At 42.2% G+C, this 15,191-nt stretch overlaps 1 protein-coding gene and 1 long non-coding RNA gene across 6 annotated transcripts in view; one reads left to right on the forward strand and one right to left on the reverse strand.

Annotated features, from left to right (window-relative positions):
- On the forward strand, positions 1-11,973 carry LOC310766868. The gene is made up of 3 exons (XR_014550480.1): positions 1-278; positions 631-787; positions 11,699-11,973. It is a non-coding gene; the product is annotated as an uncharacterized lncRNA (long non-coding RNA).
- The window catches only part of PEX2 (peroxisomal biogenesis factor 2), a 20,058-nt gene continuing 14,461 nt past the window's right edge, over positions 9,595-15,191 (reverse strand). For 3 of the 5 annotated variants that reach the window (XM_083623283.1, XM_083623284.1, XM_083623285.1), the window contains exon 2: positions 9,595-10,777. In XM_083623283.1, coding sequence (XP_083479409.1) covers positions 9,843-10,760 — 918 coding nt within the window. In that variant the 5' untranslated portion in view covers positions 10,761-10,777 and the 3' untranslated portion in view covers positions 9,595-9,842. The remainder of the gene's footprint in view (positions 10,778-15,191) is intronic. The other 2 variants (XM_083623281.1, XM_083623282.1) reach the window with 1 other exon arrangement.

Raw genomic sequence — 15,191 nt, forward strand, 5'->3', positions numbered from 1 at the left:
CAGGTTCTAACTTCACAGACACAGAATCACAGGCATGGAAGGGACCCATGGAGCTAATTCAGACTGATCCCATCCCACCCCCATAACAAGATTTGTGCAGCTGCTCTGGTTTCAGCGATGGCAGCATCACATACCTGTATTGAGACTCCAGTCAAATGACTTTGATTAAACTAGAGTTGTGTGTGTGCATGTCTCTCTGAATTCAGTAAGGTTTCCTTCCTGATACATCTGTTCAGCATTGCGGAGTAAATAATTTCTAGGTGCTATTGGAGAAAATGGTAAGAAGAGAATACAGTATTTAACTGTGTATGCAAGAACTTCTGGCTGGCCGATAATTTCCTAATGGGAAATGACAGCTTAAATAGTTTATGAAAACAGCATTCCTCTAAAAGTTGCAGGCAGTAATTTGTATATGTAACGTGAAGAACAGAGGACAGTATTTTAAAGGAACGTTTCACAGGCTTCTTAGAACTATGAGAGCTATTTATTTAAAATTGCTTCAATTTTTTCTTGAAGAAGGAAACAGTTTGGAGATCAAAGTGAGCAGTACTGTTATTTCTGTCACTAAAATTGCAGATTAGGGTCTTTGTCAGTGTTGCTCTTTGGGTGGCCATGTGTCCTATTTTACAGAGGACAGCCCTCTACGTGAAGAGGGCTTGAAGAACTCATCTACTTGAAGTGCTGCCCAGACCAAGCCCAGCTCAAAGGCTAAGAACCACAAGACAGGAAAAGTTAGCACCTGAGCAGGCATCTGAATCAACCTGCTCACAGTCTCTTCCCTGCCGCGGTGAGTTGTCATTATTTCTAAATGTGAATCTATACAAGTAGCACACTTATGCAAATATATATCCTCCTTTTTGGTGGTGCAGTTCCTCTTTGGGTGATATTAAATCTTCATTCTCTAGGGCAGGGTCTGGATCTGGTGGCCTTCTAGATTTTGCTGGACTGCTACGGCTCCCTGAGCAGTGGTCATTTGGGCTGTGGCTAATGCTTCTAACTCTCCATGGTCTTAAGCGCAAGCTGTCCTGAGATTCCTCTGCATATAGCATCAGCATCTGAGGAACGTTCGCCTTGAATTAACATCATGATTAATTATTTCTGTCCCATTACCTTTGCGATTTCAAATATTTGTTGGAAGTATGGTTGGTGAGTGAGCCAGAAAGCTGACATGTTATTTGCTTATCAAACCGAGGTACAAACTCAAGGCTAAATATCAATGGGATCATGAAGGTTCCTATAGACTGTGGATTTATGGCCTTCCTCCAAAAATATCTTTGAGAAAGCACAATGCTTTTCTGAATACAAGTTGGGGCTGGCAGGAATGTCAGGTTTCCTCCACATGTCTAGAATGGGCGAGATGCCAATACCAGTTTCTACACTAGAGGTTACACTGCAAAATTATGCTCCACAGTTTTGTCACCCAAGATTAAAGATCTGGGAACTTGCTTCAGTTTCTGATTTGTTTGTGTGCTTAAAGGGTGGATGAGAGGTTGAAGCAAGCTGAGAAAGAAAAAGAGACTCCAGCATAGAACAGGGACTGTTGGCTGACCAATCCAGGGACAAGTGATCACATAAGCAATACTTGAGTTGCTAGCTTGGAAGGGCAAAATACACAGGGAAAGAGTCACTGGTGAGAAAGAGAGAGAGAGAGAGAGAGAGAGAGAGAGAGAGAGAGAGAGTGTCTCAGTGTGAAATGCCCCAGAAATCTCTATTTATTAATGTAGATGGGAGGGGTGGGTAGATTTATATGTGTGTGTAGAAAAACAACTCTGGGAGAACCCCTTCAATTCTACAGATGGGTTTCAACCTTCTGCAAGTCTTCAAAATATATGAAGTCAGTTTGATCAAAGACATTGGTGGAATTTTTCCAAAAAGGAGCATGTGTAACTTTAGGGGAGGCTGCAGACAGAAGGTGCATGTGGATCTGTTGTGTGAAGGGAGTCAGAGCGGGCTACGATGTGGCCAGAAGTTGTGCACCACAGAGGTGAGCCTGAATGTGCACAGAATATTGCTTTATAAGGATTGGGTTGGCAGCCTTGTCTGTGGGCAATTACAGCCTCCTTCAAACATCTGCAAAGCTGTTGCCTGTACACAGCTTAAGTTGTGCTAAGGATGCTCGGGTCACATTCAGGTCAAAGCTGGAATGGGAGTAGAGGAAGAGAAAGAGAGGGGAGCTTCAGAAAGATGGCTAGGCTGCATTCCCATGTGGGTAGGAGGCTTTGTGGGATATTTGAAAGTGTGCAAGTGCAACATAACTAGAAAAAAATGGGCAGAGTGAGATCACGTGAAATGTCTGGTGATTCTTCTAAAGTTCCCTCTCCCCTCAGGTAGGAATCTGAGGGGTGTCAAGCTAAAGCTTTCTTGTGCCTCCAGTAGTTCACTCAACTGCTGGCCTGAACAAATGGAGCTCGATTGCCACTTGCACGCCTGCAGAGACTAAAGGCAGAGTTTTTGCCCGACATAAAAAATGGCAGAGCAAGGCCATCAGGTAATTATTCAGCACTGCAATGAATCTGAAGAGATGTTAGGGAAAGTAGATAAATGCATTTAGATAAGGGTAATTAGTAAGATGTTCCAAACTCTGATTCAAAGCAAGCCTTAAAATTACTTAGGGGTTATCCTTGCACTTCTAGGTCACCAGTTCAAGTGTATATGGGGCGGGGGGGGGGGGACAGGAATGGAAAAGTGCCAGCTGTCACTCTACCATCAGAATAGCTTCCATTCCACATGTTTGCAGACATTTGCATACAACCAAAGCACATTGCAAAGAGTTCAACAGGCAGTTCCTTGCTGTAAAATGTGAGCAATGGTATGTTGAAGGACAATCCACTCCCACCAGTCTCAACCAGGCTGGATAAGGGGGGGGGGGCAACGTTTAAGCCTCGATTCCTCTTATGCAGTAGCAGTCATTTTTTTAAAAAAAGTTTATGCAATTGTCATCGAACCACGAGAATAATATGAAACAGAGTTGATAGTGAAAACTGTCAGAATGAACAACAGTAATAACGAATAACAATCGGAACATAACAGCCCGTTTTAATTCTGGATGAGATCACATGAAATGCCTGTTAATAAACGTAAAACTAAAAATCCATCCTTAAAATAAGTGAGAAGTCCAGAAGCAAAGCATGATGGCAACATGAAGGCAGTTGTTTTTCTGCAAGCAATTGGTATTCAAAGATAGTCTGCTTCTGAACGTGGAAGCTCCTCTTCAGATGGCTAATGGCTAGTGATAGCTTTATAATCTTCCATAAATTTGTCTAATCCTTTTTTACAGCTCATTGCCATCTTTAAACCTTGTGGCATGGAGTTACATAAAGATGTTACTTATAGATTTATTGAAATACTGACACGCCATGTACCTCCCTTCTGACAGTTCTGAACCTACCACCAATACATTTCAGTGGGTCAGCCAGACTTCTAGCATTATATGAGGAGATCTCTCTGTTTCCGATTCATAATTTTATCAGTCTCTGTTGTGTCCCTCCTTATTTATCCTTTTTCCATGATGCAAAATGCACGAAGCCAACAGAAAAGACTGAAAGGGAGTAATAAAAATCAAAACATAGGGGAGGGTGGGTCTTGGACGACAACCACAGTAATAGATATAGTATTATGGGCGAGGAAAAGAGAACTTATTTCCAGCTAAAATGGAAACACACACAACCACTAGATTTTTTTTTAGGGGAGGGAATACGCTGCTCTGTATTATTAGTATTATTAATCTGATTAATTAGAAGAATATTATGCTACCTCTATGTCATAAAAAGTGAGAGGTGCCCTGCCTGCTTTTCACCAGAAGTTCTGCCCCTTTCCCCAGATGTCTTGACTTTTAATATGAACTTTGTATCACTTGATGTAAAATTAATATGATTTTTTGGGGGGGGGATTGTTTTAGGGTTGTATGTGACCTATGTACATGACATCATCTCATTGCTGGCAATCTGACGGAGCAGTTTTCTAGTCCCCCTGACCTAAAGGTTTGGGGTGTTAACTCCTGTTATGTGGATGTACAGAGAGTTCCTTTGTAGGTGTAGTCCCTGTGACATCTGGGTTATTGGGTTCCATGCTCTTTGTCTGGAATAAAGCTGCGTGCAATTTTTATTTTAGCATTTTGCCAAATGTTCACACTGGTAAAAATGTGTCGGCTTTCAGTGTGTTCTTTTTTTTTTATTGATCTCTGTGTGTGGTGTGTGTGTTTTATAAAAATTGATTTTTGAAATTTCCTGGATGAGGAGCATGGCGTAAGCAAGCAAGCAAATAAATAAAGTACTTTATATGATATGTCATTAGACACCATACCTGCTGCCTCACACCCCATCTTCCTCAATCCCTTCTTGACTGGCTGCTGTTTTGAATCCTAATTGTCCTGCACCAAATTTGCACATTCAATCTCAGTTGGTCTAGTCCTCAAGGCATTCAATAAAGTCACATTTAGGCTAATGAATTTCCATTAACATCTGCAAGTAAAAATTAATGTTTTAAAGTGCAAATTAAATCCAGGCTCTTCTCATAAGGGTATGTTCAGCAGAAATGGCTGTGATCCAGCTGTGCAGACTGTGGAAGAATAAATTTACTCTCAACACACAAAGGAAGTGCAATGGATACTAAGAACTGAGCCTTCAAGGACCAAGCCCTCACTCACCTCCTTGCACACTCAGTCGCTAATTTTCAAGGGATTAGAACACCACCACCTCAACCTATCTTTCAGTTTCATTTCCCTGAATATCACCTGCACCTTGCACCAGTATGTCAAACCTGTCAAGATGAAGGTCAACAAGGAATCTTCTCTGTGGTGGGACAGGGATCAATGCAGTACAGTTGCACCTTGGTTTTCAAACAGCTTAGTTCCTGAATGTTTTGGCTCCTGAACGCCGCAAACCTGGAAGCAACTGTACCGGTTTGTGAACTATTTTTGGAAGCCGAACTCCTGACAGGGCTTCCGATTGGCTGCAGGAGCTTCCCGCAACCAATCAGAATCCACACTTTGGTTTCCAAACGTTTTGGAAGTCGAAAGGACTTCCGGAATGGATTCCGTTTGACTTCCAAGGTACGACTGTATCTATTTCATGCAGGGAAGTATGTATTTGGTCCAGCCCTTCATCATACATAGAAGATTCCTAGTTTGGCAACAATGGGGAACAGCTGTAAGAACTGGTATACACGAAAATCAATGGGTTGTATCCAACTAAGTCATAGAATCATAGAATTTTAATTGGAAAGGACCACAAGAGTAATTGGAAAGAAAATTGGAAATTTTAGTTGGAAAGGACCACAAGAGTCATCTAGTCCAACCTCCTGCAATGCAGAATCTTTTGCCCAACGTGGGGCTTGAATTTAAGAGTCTCATGCTTTACCGACTGAGCATAAGGACTTCCATCCACACAATGAAACTTCAACTCCCTCTCCTCTCCCTGCATGCCTCTTCCTGCACCCCTCAAAACCTGTTCTGGGATTTCCCCCAATCCTCTGGAGCAGACTTGTAGAGGGCATGGGGACAGGTTCCTGGGTGTAAGAGAGAAAGTTCTGTTGCGTAGGTGAAGGTCCTTCCACTAATGGGATGACTTTGCTGCCTACTACCCAAGACACTCACGACACTATCCCTGTATAGTTTCACTCTCTAGAAAAAGGGTTGCATGTGCAAATCTTGGCACAAGTCCTTTAGGCTGTGGTATGAAAGCATCCAGATTAATATCAACTGGTTGTGTTTTGCCTACTGCACAATTAAGTCACTTTCTGGGGCAGGAGTCAGATGTGGACACAGAACCTTTGTCACCAGGCTGGCTTGGGCTGGCAAAAGCTGTTGTCCAAATCATCTGGAGACAGGGCCGTGTTACCCATTAGGGTTAGTGGCGCCCTGCGCCACGGCGCGCGCCCAGTAGTGGGAGTCCGGGACCAACCGGGAACAGCTGCGAAGGCATGCTGGGTGGTGGCGGTGGCTCTTCCTATGGCCAGCTGCGCTCTCTCGTTTCCTGCCTGGGAGAGGAGGCAGTGGCGGTGGCGTACAAAGCTACGCGGCACCTTTCTCCCTCCTGCCCACCCCGTGGCAGTAGCGAGACTGCTGAGGAAGCCCACGCGGCAAGCGAGCCTTGAGCTGCCCAGTGCAGGGGGCAGGGAAGGGTGCCGAGAACGTTGCCCCCTGCCCCTTCTGTCGAGGAAAAAAGGTGGAGGAGAGATTCATTCAGAAGGATGTTTTAAGCACAGTGTGTGGACCCCAATTCCTTTGCTTTTCTGCCAGTTATTAACTGCACTCTTTCAACAGGGCAGAGCACAGAGGAAAATGATAGCCTGTATCCCAAAGGAAAGAATGGCAGACTGATTACTTTATGGTTATTTTGAAAAACTGATGAGACAGCAAATGATAGTCAATCCTATTAAAAAGATTAAGCGTACACACACACACACACACACACACACACACTCCTTCAAACACTCTATATAGCCTACATTGGGATTGGTTGATATGATTCTACAACTCAAGAAGAGTGGAAATTACAGAACATCTGCAATGAAATTGGTTTTCTGTGGAAAACTGATGAATCACTTACTGCCAATGACTGGAAGGAAAAATACTTGTTTATGCCCTTATGTAATGAATTTTTATGAGGTGAAGTTTGGTGTTTATTAAAAAAAGAAAAAAGAAAAAAAAAACCACTTTAAACCGCCAGAGATGTAAAATAATAGAATTCCAAATTCAAAGCAATGAATTACTGCAAAGACAATCACAAGTAGAATACTATCTGCTACCAAACACCCAAACAGACCCATTACTCTTATAATGACATTAAAATTTTTCATCCATCCAGTTAAGTGGGGCGGAAGGGGGGGTGGCATGAAAGGGGGCAGGCGTAGCAGTTCCAGTTCAAAGCAGAAAACACATCTGCATTCCTATTTTGAGTTCCAGAATGTTTTCTTTTTACTCCTCCTGGAAAAGGAGATGGGGGGAGGGGGAAGCGAAAGCATTTCTCAAGGATAAAATTACATTTCTCAGCGAGTCTTCAAAGAAACAAATCAAAGGTCCAAAAGCTTCCTGCAGTCCCAGGAATACAGATTGGAGACAGACTCCTCCCCCGTCCTATTTCCCAAAGTTCACACGGACTTCTTCAAAGTCCGGAACCGCATACATTGGTGCATAGGAGACGCTCTTACCCAAAACCTCCACTGAAGTCAATGGGGCTTGGCTGTAGAATAGGCATGGCTACAGGCTGGCCGTGTTAGCGGAAATCTACAAATATTTCCTCCTCGTAGCTAAGAAATTGCCTCACAGTATCAAAACTCTTTTAAGAGTTAAAACAACTGCATTCCCTCTGAAGACAACGGAACAACTTTTAAATAGGAGCGGAAATTAGCTGATCTTGCTTGTGGCTAAGGTGGGGAGACCGTAGCCCTGTGCCAAACTGACTGCTAAACTAATGATTACAACAACTTAATTACCCTCGGTGTGCTTAATATCAACCCCCCATGGATTCCTGTCAGCATGCAAACTGTAACTCTAGCCCTCATTTGGCAATTGCTTTGGGGGAAATTAGCTTGGCTTCAGTTGCAAGGCGTGTGTACAAGTGCAGAGTTCTGAGGCGATAGTTATCTTTCTAATAATCCTTTTTCTTCTTGCACTTTGGAATTATGCTTTTACATGGTTCTCCCACCCCCACACAGAAAACCACATTGGCGATAACAGCGAGGGAAAGAGCCAGGAGCAATATATCCACTTCCTAGCCTTTCTGCTCCAGTGCACAAGTATCAACCGAGTGGCCGGCAGTTAGCCACTCTCTTCAGAAATATGGCAAGTGTCACTTTGCGGGATTGGCCTGGTACAAAGGAACGCAGGGAGCTGCCTTCTATGGAGCCAAGCCATTGGCGCATCTAGCTCAGGGCATATCTAGCATCACTGACTGGCATCAGCTCTGACACTCCCAGCCCTTTTTGGAGATGGGACAATACCAGATGCACCACCACTGAGCTACGGCCCATGTCATGAACAGGAAGGAGGAAGAGGAATCTGGTGTGGGGTGTTGCTGTTACTGGGACACAGCAAGCTGGGGATGGAAGAGGAGAGGTTGGCACAGAAAGTACTCACGGGGTGATGAAGAATGGTGGTCAGTGTGCAGGAACCAGAGCAGCAGGGCCCATGACCAGAGTCAGAGGGAGCTCTGTCTCCCAAAATACAGCAGGCTGAGGCCTAAGGAGCAGTGGGAGGAATGTTCTAGGAGGCTGAGGCAGGTGAGGGCCCACAGCCCAACTCACTGGCTGGCCAGGTGGTGCTTGTTAGCTGGAGGAGCTGAGTGATTCCTCAGCTGGAAGAGGCTGGAAACAGGTGAGGGTCACCTGCCTCATCAAGCCCAATTGGCAGGCAAACCACAGTTTGGGTGTTCCAAGGAGCTCTCAGAAAGCTCAGTAAAGCCTCTGAACCTACTGGAGGCCAAACAGCACTGGAGGATGCAACCACAATAAGGTTTGTGGATTGGCCCTCAAGTATTTGCAAGTCAAGCCTAATTTGGTTGATTCGATTTACATCCTATGCCCTTTAAAAATGTTTTTTTTTTGGGGGGGCTACTGGGTTGTTGTTTTTTATTAGGTATTTTGTGGTCTCTTCTTCTTCTTCTGCAATCACTCGTAGCTGAGTAACATTGTCTTCCATAAACACGGTTTTAACAATGAGTCTGTAAGTGACTGTGGAGGCCAATTCTGGATCCACACGTCCTTCCACAGTGGGGACATTGGTTTCTGGGTGGGAGTTGGTCACGGTGTGGATTTGCCAAGCATGCCTTCCTCTCAGAATGTTTCTCCCTTGCGTCCTGAGTTCGAGTGTCTTCAAAGCCCATGACACCTTTGGTGAAGGCTGTTCTCCAATTGGAGTGCTTGCAGGCATGATTTTATTCTGTGAACCATCCTGAAACCCCTGGGTATAGGGTGGCATATAAATAATAAAATAATAATAATAATAGTAATAATTTGCAGGTGCAATTATCTCTATGCAACTAAATAATACTCAGGGTAGACTCACTGAAATTAATAAAACTGTTACACCTTTTTAAATATTATTACTTTTATTGGTCTACTCCCATACCATCCACAGAATACAACCCAGTGTGGTTCAACTGTATATAAAACTGAATGGGTCCAGCACAACTTGAGAAACAATAGTGTGAAATGGCTTCCCAGTTTGTGGCAGCTTTTAATGATGCCATCTCTTCTCTCCTTTTCTTGGCACCCATGTGATTATATTACATGTAACCTATTACAAGTGGCTGCACTTATGTTAAGGTTACCAGGTTTTTTCCAATGAATCTGGGGACACTTTTCAACTTCAATGGATTTTGTGTGGGGACTGATCTGTAAATCCAGGGACTGTCCCCGGGAAACGAGGACGTCTGGTAACCTTAACTTATTGATCATAGAATTGCAGAGCTGGAGGGACCACGAGGGTCATCTAGTCCAACCCCCTGCAATGCAGGAATCTTTTGCCCAATGTGGGGCTTCAACCAATGACCCTGAGATTAAGAGGCTAATGCTCTACCGACTGATTCAGTTACCTTAAAAAAAGGTTTTCTTTGAATACACTGACTTATGATGATATAAATAAAATGGACAGAGTTTAATCACTATTTTGTTCTTTATTTACAGTTCTACTGAGATTGCAATTCTTTGAAAACCACAATCTTTTTATAGCTGTTGTTTTACAATTAAGTAACAAAACCTACAAAGTAGCACAGAATAAGAGAATTCCAGTATTACAGAAAGGTTAAAATTACTGTAGGCTAAATTTAACTATCAGGATAGAATAGTCCCATAGAATCCACAAGTTATACATAATTATGGATTTGAGGAAAGCCTAAACAAGCTTAATGTGTATCTACCTCTTTCATTTCTAACTTATACTTTAATGGCTGCAGATCTTGCACCTCTGTGCCACATTTAGGACAAGTAAAATACAAATCAAATAAGTAGTTGCTTTTAATACAATAGTAACAAAAAACATGTGAACAGCCAATGGTGTGAGGCAGAGTGGGCCATTCTCCACACAGAGAACATTCCTTGCAACATGTTGCTGAACTATTTTCATTTCTGGTACCCCCTGAAATAGGTAGTGACCAAGAAGAGACTTTGAGTTTGAGCTTTTGCATGTTAATAAGTGGTAAAAGAAAAATAAGAAATTCAGCAAACCCATGCCACAGGAGTTCCCTGTTTGTGTATTCAAATCCAATCTGGCGGACACTCTGTGGCTGGCAGAACACTGACCTGATTCGTAAAATACGTTCAGTGAGTGTAGCAAACTTTCCCTTCTGAAGAAAAGCGAGGAAGTTCAGCAATTCACAAAACCTGATGAGCCCAAACACTATGTTAATAAAGTACTTTGTTTTCCGGAATGACTCCAATGGATGATTGCTAAATAAACCATAACACCTTTCTTCCAGCCATTTGCCACCGACGGTGCAAATAAGGTACCAATATTTCTGTTGTTTGCTCAACGCCTGGTATTTCTGCATCTGGGATAAGTCATTCTTGTACTGAATGTTCAGAATAGCTTGCCCCACGGTTGCATTCTTGGAGTAAACAGTGAATCTCCACAAAAAAAGCCACAAGGAGGCTTTAAGCTCTGGTTCAAAGCGAGCCAACAGTCCAGGTTTAAATCCCTGAAAACAGCGAGTAAACTGGGACCAAACCAGCTGTTCCAAGGCTTTGTTCAGTTCGAGGGCATCAAGCTGACTTATTCTGAGCACAGGAGTCACTTTCTTGCCATTGTCATCGCCAGATGCCATTGTCAACACGTGGCTTTCTATGATAAAAAAAGAGATTTAAAAATATATATTATTATGATCATCATCATATTAATTTAAATTACAATTTATTAGGCTTTAGAGGAAGTATTTCATGTTGATAACAACTTTGTGAGCTAGATCACCCAAGAAGTCAAAGCTGGGAAAGTGCAACTTACCCCAAGGTCATTCAATGGCAAGCAGAGGTTTGAAACCTGCGTTTGCTACCCTCTCCTATTAGTTCTCCAAGAACAAACACTGTATATACATACTCAGCGACAGTAATGCTCACATAATTTTCACCCTATATGGTTGGTATTAATCTTTCAACTGAAGCTTAGAATGTGCAATCAACAATTAAATTTATAATTAAATGTGAAGCATGGTGCAATAGGCTGAACACACAAACACCAATTACTTTTTTATTTTTAAATATTTTTCTCTCAACCCTCCATTCTTCCCCAGAAAGATAAGTATTTGGTTTTAGGAAAAAGGCAAAAGCTTATTCCAAACTCTCTTTTTTAAAGGCTATTTCATAGGTGCAAGTGTTCCCTAAGAAAATCACAGCACTTCCTATGGCTGAAGTTAATATCAAATATGAAAATTAAGAGGAACTTCTTAGGGGAGGAATTTTATTGCAGTTAAAATAGTTAACATGCCTTAAATGTGGAAGTTGGGTATATTAAGTAGACATATGGGTAAAATAATGAAGAAATCGTTGCTGTATAAGCACTTGCCATACAAAATGATATGGAAGAATATGAATGAAAAGCATGCATGAGAGAAGGTAAGCGTATCAAATTAATATGCATAACAGTGTAGCAGAGACTGTGACAAACTTTAGGTACTTAGAGAATTTTAGCTTCCTTTAAACTAAAACCAACATTCAGACGAAAGCTGCTTCCTTGCAAACATCAGGTGTTGCTTGTGGTTTTTTGCAGGGAGCATGCAGAGCACTGGCCAGATCTGCTGGATGCCACCATCAGCCAGCATGACCTGTGTACACGCTCCAAGATCCCTTGCAGCTAAGCACTGCAAGGGACAATGGGGTAATGATGGGAATGTCCTTTTGCAAGTGAGATGGAGGAATGCTTGCTGGTGCTGTTGGGATTCCCAGGGTTTTCTGCAACATACAATGAGGACCAAGGGATCTATAGCAGAAGAACTGCTAGGCTGTATTGTGCTAAACACTGGAATAGATTCTTTGAAATCTGGACAGTGTTCTGCACTCTACTGATTTCATGATGGTTCAAGCCTGTCAGTTGAGGTGGTATATTTATTTTTCATCTGGTGATGGGCAGCTGGTGACCTTGAAATACCTTGGTCTCAGGCTTTCAGCACTGTCTAGAGCAGGCGTCTCCAAACTCGACCCTCCAGATGTTTGGGGGGCTTCAATTCCCATCATCCCCGACCATTGGTCCTGTTAGCTAGGGATGATGGAAGTTGTAGTCCCAAAACACCTGGAGGGCTGAGTTTGGGGATGCCTAGACTAGAGGCTGTACATTTTAGGCAGTTGCCTTCTATTTTTCCATTCTATACAAGCACAACTTCCTGCTGTCAGTCGGCAATCAGTCTCATTAATTCCCTCGTGGTCTTAAATGGAACTGAACCAGTCAATTGCTTTTATGAAATGTGAAGATGGCTCAGAGATTCAAGACTTCTCCCAGAAACGGTGCTAGGTCCACATGTGGCAGATCAGTGTGCTTAACTTATATAAATTTTTGAACTGGTATGATTAAATTTTCTGCTCCAATTATTCACAGAGCACCATCACTATGCACAGCATGTTGCAGAGTACAAGAGAGGAAGTCCCTGCCTTGAGGAGGTTACAGTCTAAAATCTGGCAATGGGGAAACAATGAATCTATTCATGAGGAATTCCCTGGGTTCACTTCAATCTCAGACCAGCAGGCATAGCCAACACAATTTTATCTGCTTATTTTAATTTTGGACTAGATTGCTATAAATTACTTGGAGAAGGATACAAGGGCAGGAAAAGAAGGTGGAGTTCAAGCAGGGCAAGTTATCCTTAGGCAACCCTTGTCCACTGCACATCCCATAGAGTCCATCTATAGAGTCCAATAATCTAAACAGTGTTAAGTTATGTGTGTAATACAGCGCGCACAATTGAAGCCAACCTTTTTTCTGTGAGAGCATCCAAAGACAAAATCTAATACCCAACATACCAATGTTGTGTGAAGCATGATGGACTCCAAAATACAAGTGTGTATCTGCAGAAACTTACACAAGTATGGTCCCGCAACTCACAACATCATGTAACACCAAGACAACTTCATTCCAGTTGCTGTGTGGATCACAAACACAGACTTTTATTTTCAGTCTTGTGATCATAAACGAACATTCTTTCATTTATTCTTTCATACAGACAGTTCCCCGAGCTCTATAAAGATAGATGTAATGGAAATGAAAGCATATATACAAGCGTTGCTGGAAACACAAGGAAGCTTTAGCACAACAATAGAGAAGTGCAAGAAACTTGCAGATGAAGTTGATATAGAACTTAAAACACCTAGAGAAGCAACACAACAGCAAAACTGTGCCAATCAACCCAACCAATCCACAGAAGAGTTCTACCACTGGTCCATCTATATTCCCTACCTGGATTCACTTATTACCTGAGATATTGGGACACTTTTCTGTCACTAGGTTGCACTGCATAACCCATCATGAATAGCTTCACCAATAACCATGAACTAACCTGCTTAGAGTTTGCTAAAACAACTATGATCGCAGGTGTACAGCATTTGGGGGGGAAATGCTTTAGAACTCATGTCAGTTTCCTTCAGGATCTTTACAAACTGAAACTGTTGGGGATGAATCATTGTGTGAAATATGCAACATGAGTCTTTAAACTACTGAACCATACTAAACCATTCCTTGCTATTTTAATGGCCATCCATACAGCACTTTCCCTTCCAGTTATTACATGCAGTTATGACTGATCCTTTAGCACTCTGTGCAGGGTGAAGAAATGGCGATGTACGACAATGAGTGAAGATCGATCGTCTGGCTTGTGTTTGTAGAGTGACCATGGAGAAAAGTTGAAGACCTATCCCAAGGAGAAATTTATAAAAGAAATGATTGATTGTTTTGGCCAAGACTCTCAGAGGCTCCAGTTTTTGTTTGAACGATGATCCACTTTGTATTATATTTTCCTTTATGTTATGGACAGGCAAGCATTAACAACAACAAAAAAATTCTGACTAGTTTCAGACCTTATGTCTGTTGTTCACTACAGCCAAGGCAGATTCTGTGTAAAAGGTGTGAAATTCAGCCTTAGGGGTTTTTAATTTGGTTTAGAATCCTACAGTATTGTTGTTCAATGGAAAATTTGAAGCTGTGTGTCTTTCTCCTGCCTTAACTCTGTTATTGTTAAATGGACAAATAAAGCAGTTTGTTAGCAGTTAGTTTTGAAATGTGTAATCCCAAACAATACAGTACACCACCATGGTTTCTTGTTGCTTCTCTTCAGCACCATATAATGATGTGTGGTGTTCAGTCATATGAAGATTGATAATATTCCATTCAACAATTTGTAGTTACAAGTCATAGACCTTGCGCCTCTACATTTATTTCTGTGGATGCCCATGAAACAATGGCTGCCAATATATGTGACAAGGCTGCAGATTATTAAAAATGGTATACAGATGTGAAAGTTGTGACGTATCTATATCCCTAACTCAAACAACACATTGCATATCTTTTCTGACACTAACATGCCTTATGGTTATACAATTGCTTTTGCTATAAATATGCTATAGTTCTCTACGTGTGGCTAATTTTCCAGAAAAAAATGGAGTCTGTGCAACCTCTCAAAGTAAAGATTATGTAATAAAATAGGTTTTAAAGAGGGAGGGGAAATATAGTAAAAGGGGAATGTGACCAGAGAAAAAAAAGCAACCCATAACTCAATTCTAAGATTTCCTAGAGGAAGCATGATGGAAACATTTTGTCTATGCAGACATACCTCCCTGGTTCTGTTTATCAAAATTATTTATGTAATCTTTAAGTGAGTTGCTACTGTGAAGTATACAGAGACTATACACAATAAGCCCACAACTTGTGTGCATTCATCTTCACGCGCATGGCAATTTTCTTAAAAGAAGGGTGCAGAAAAGGGGTGGAGTTCCAGGAAAAACAATTGTGGCAATCCTACCTGCCACTGAACCCAATGGGTTGTGACTACAGTAGAACCTCTACTTACAACCGCCTCCACTTGCAGATGTTCCAAGTTGCGAACACAGCAAACCTGGAAGTAACAGGCGGGTTTGTGCCTGTGCAGGAGTGGCGATTGCCGTTTGCGCCTGTGCAGAAGCGGCAATCGCCTTTCGTGCCTGCGCAAAAGCAGGCAATCGCTACCCACTCCTGCGCACAACGGTGCCTCTCCCAGTGACCCATTTCACCATAAGAATGG

This window comes from Podarcis filfolensis (genome assembly GCF_964270895.1).
Source record: "Podarcis filfolensis genome assembly, chromosome: 7".
Lineage (NCBI taxonomy): Eukaryota > Metazoa > Chordata > Lepidosauria > Squamata > Lacertidae > Podarcis > Podarcis filfolensis.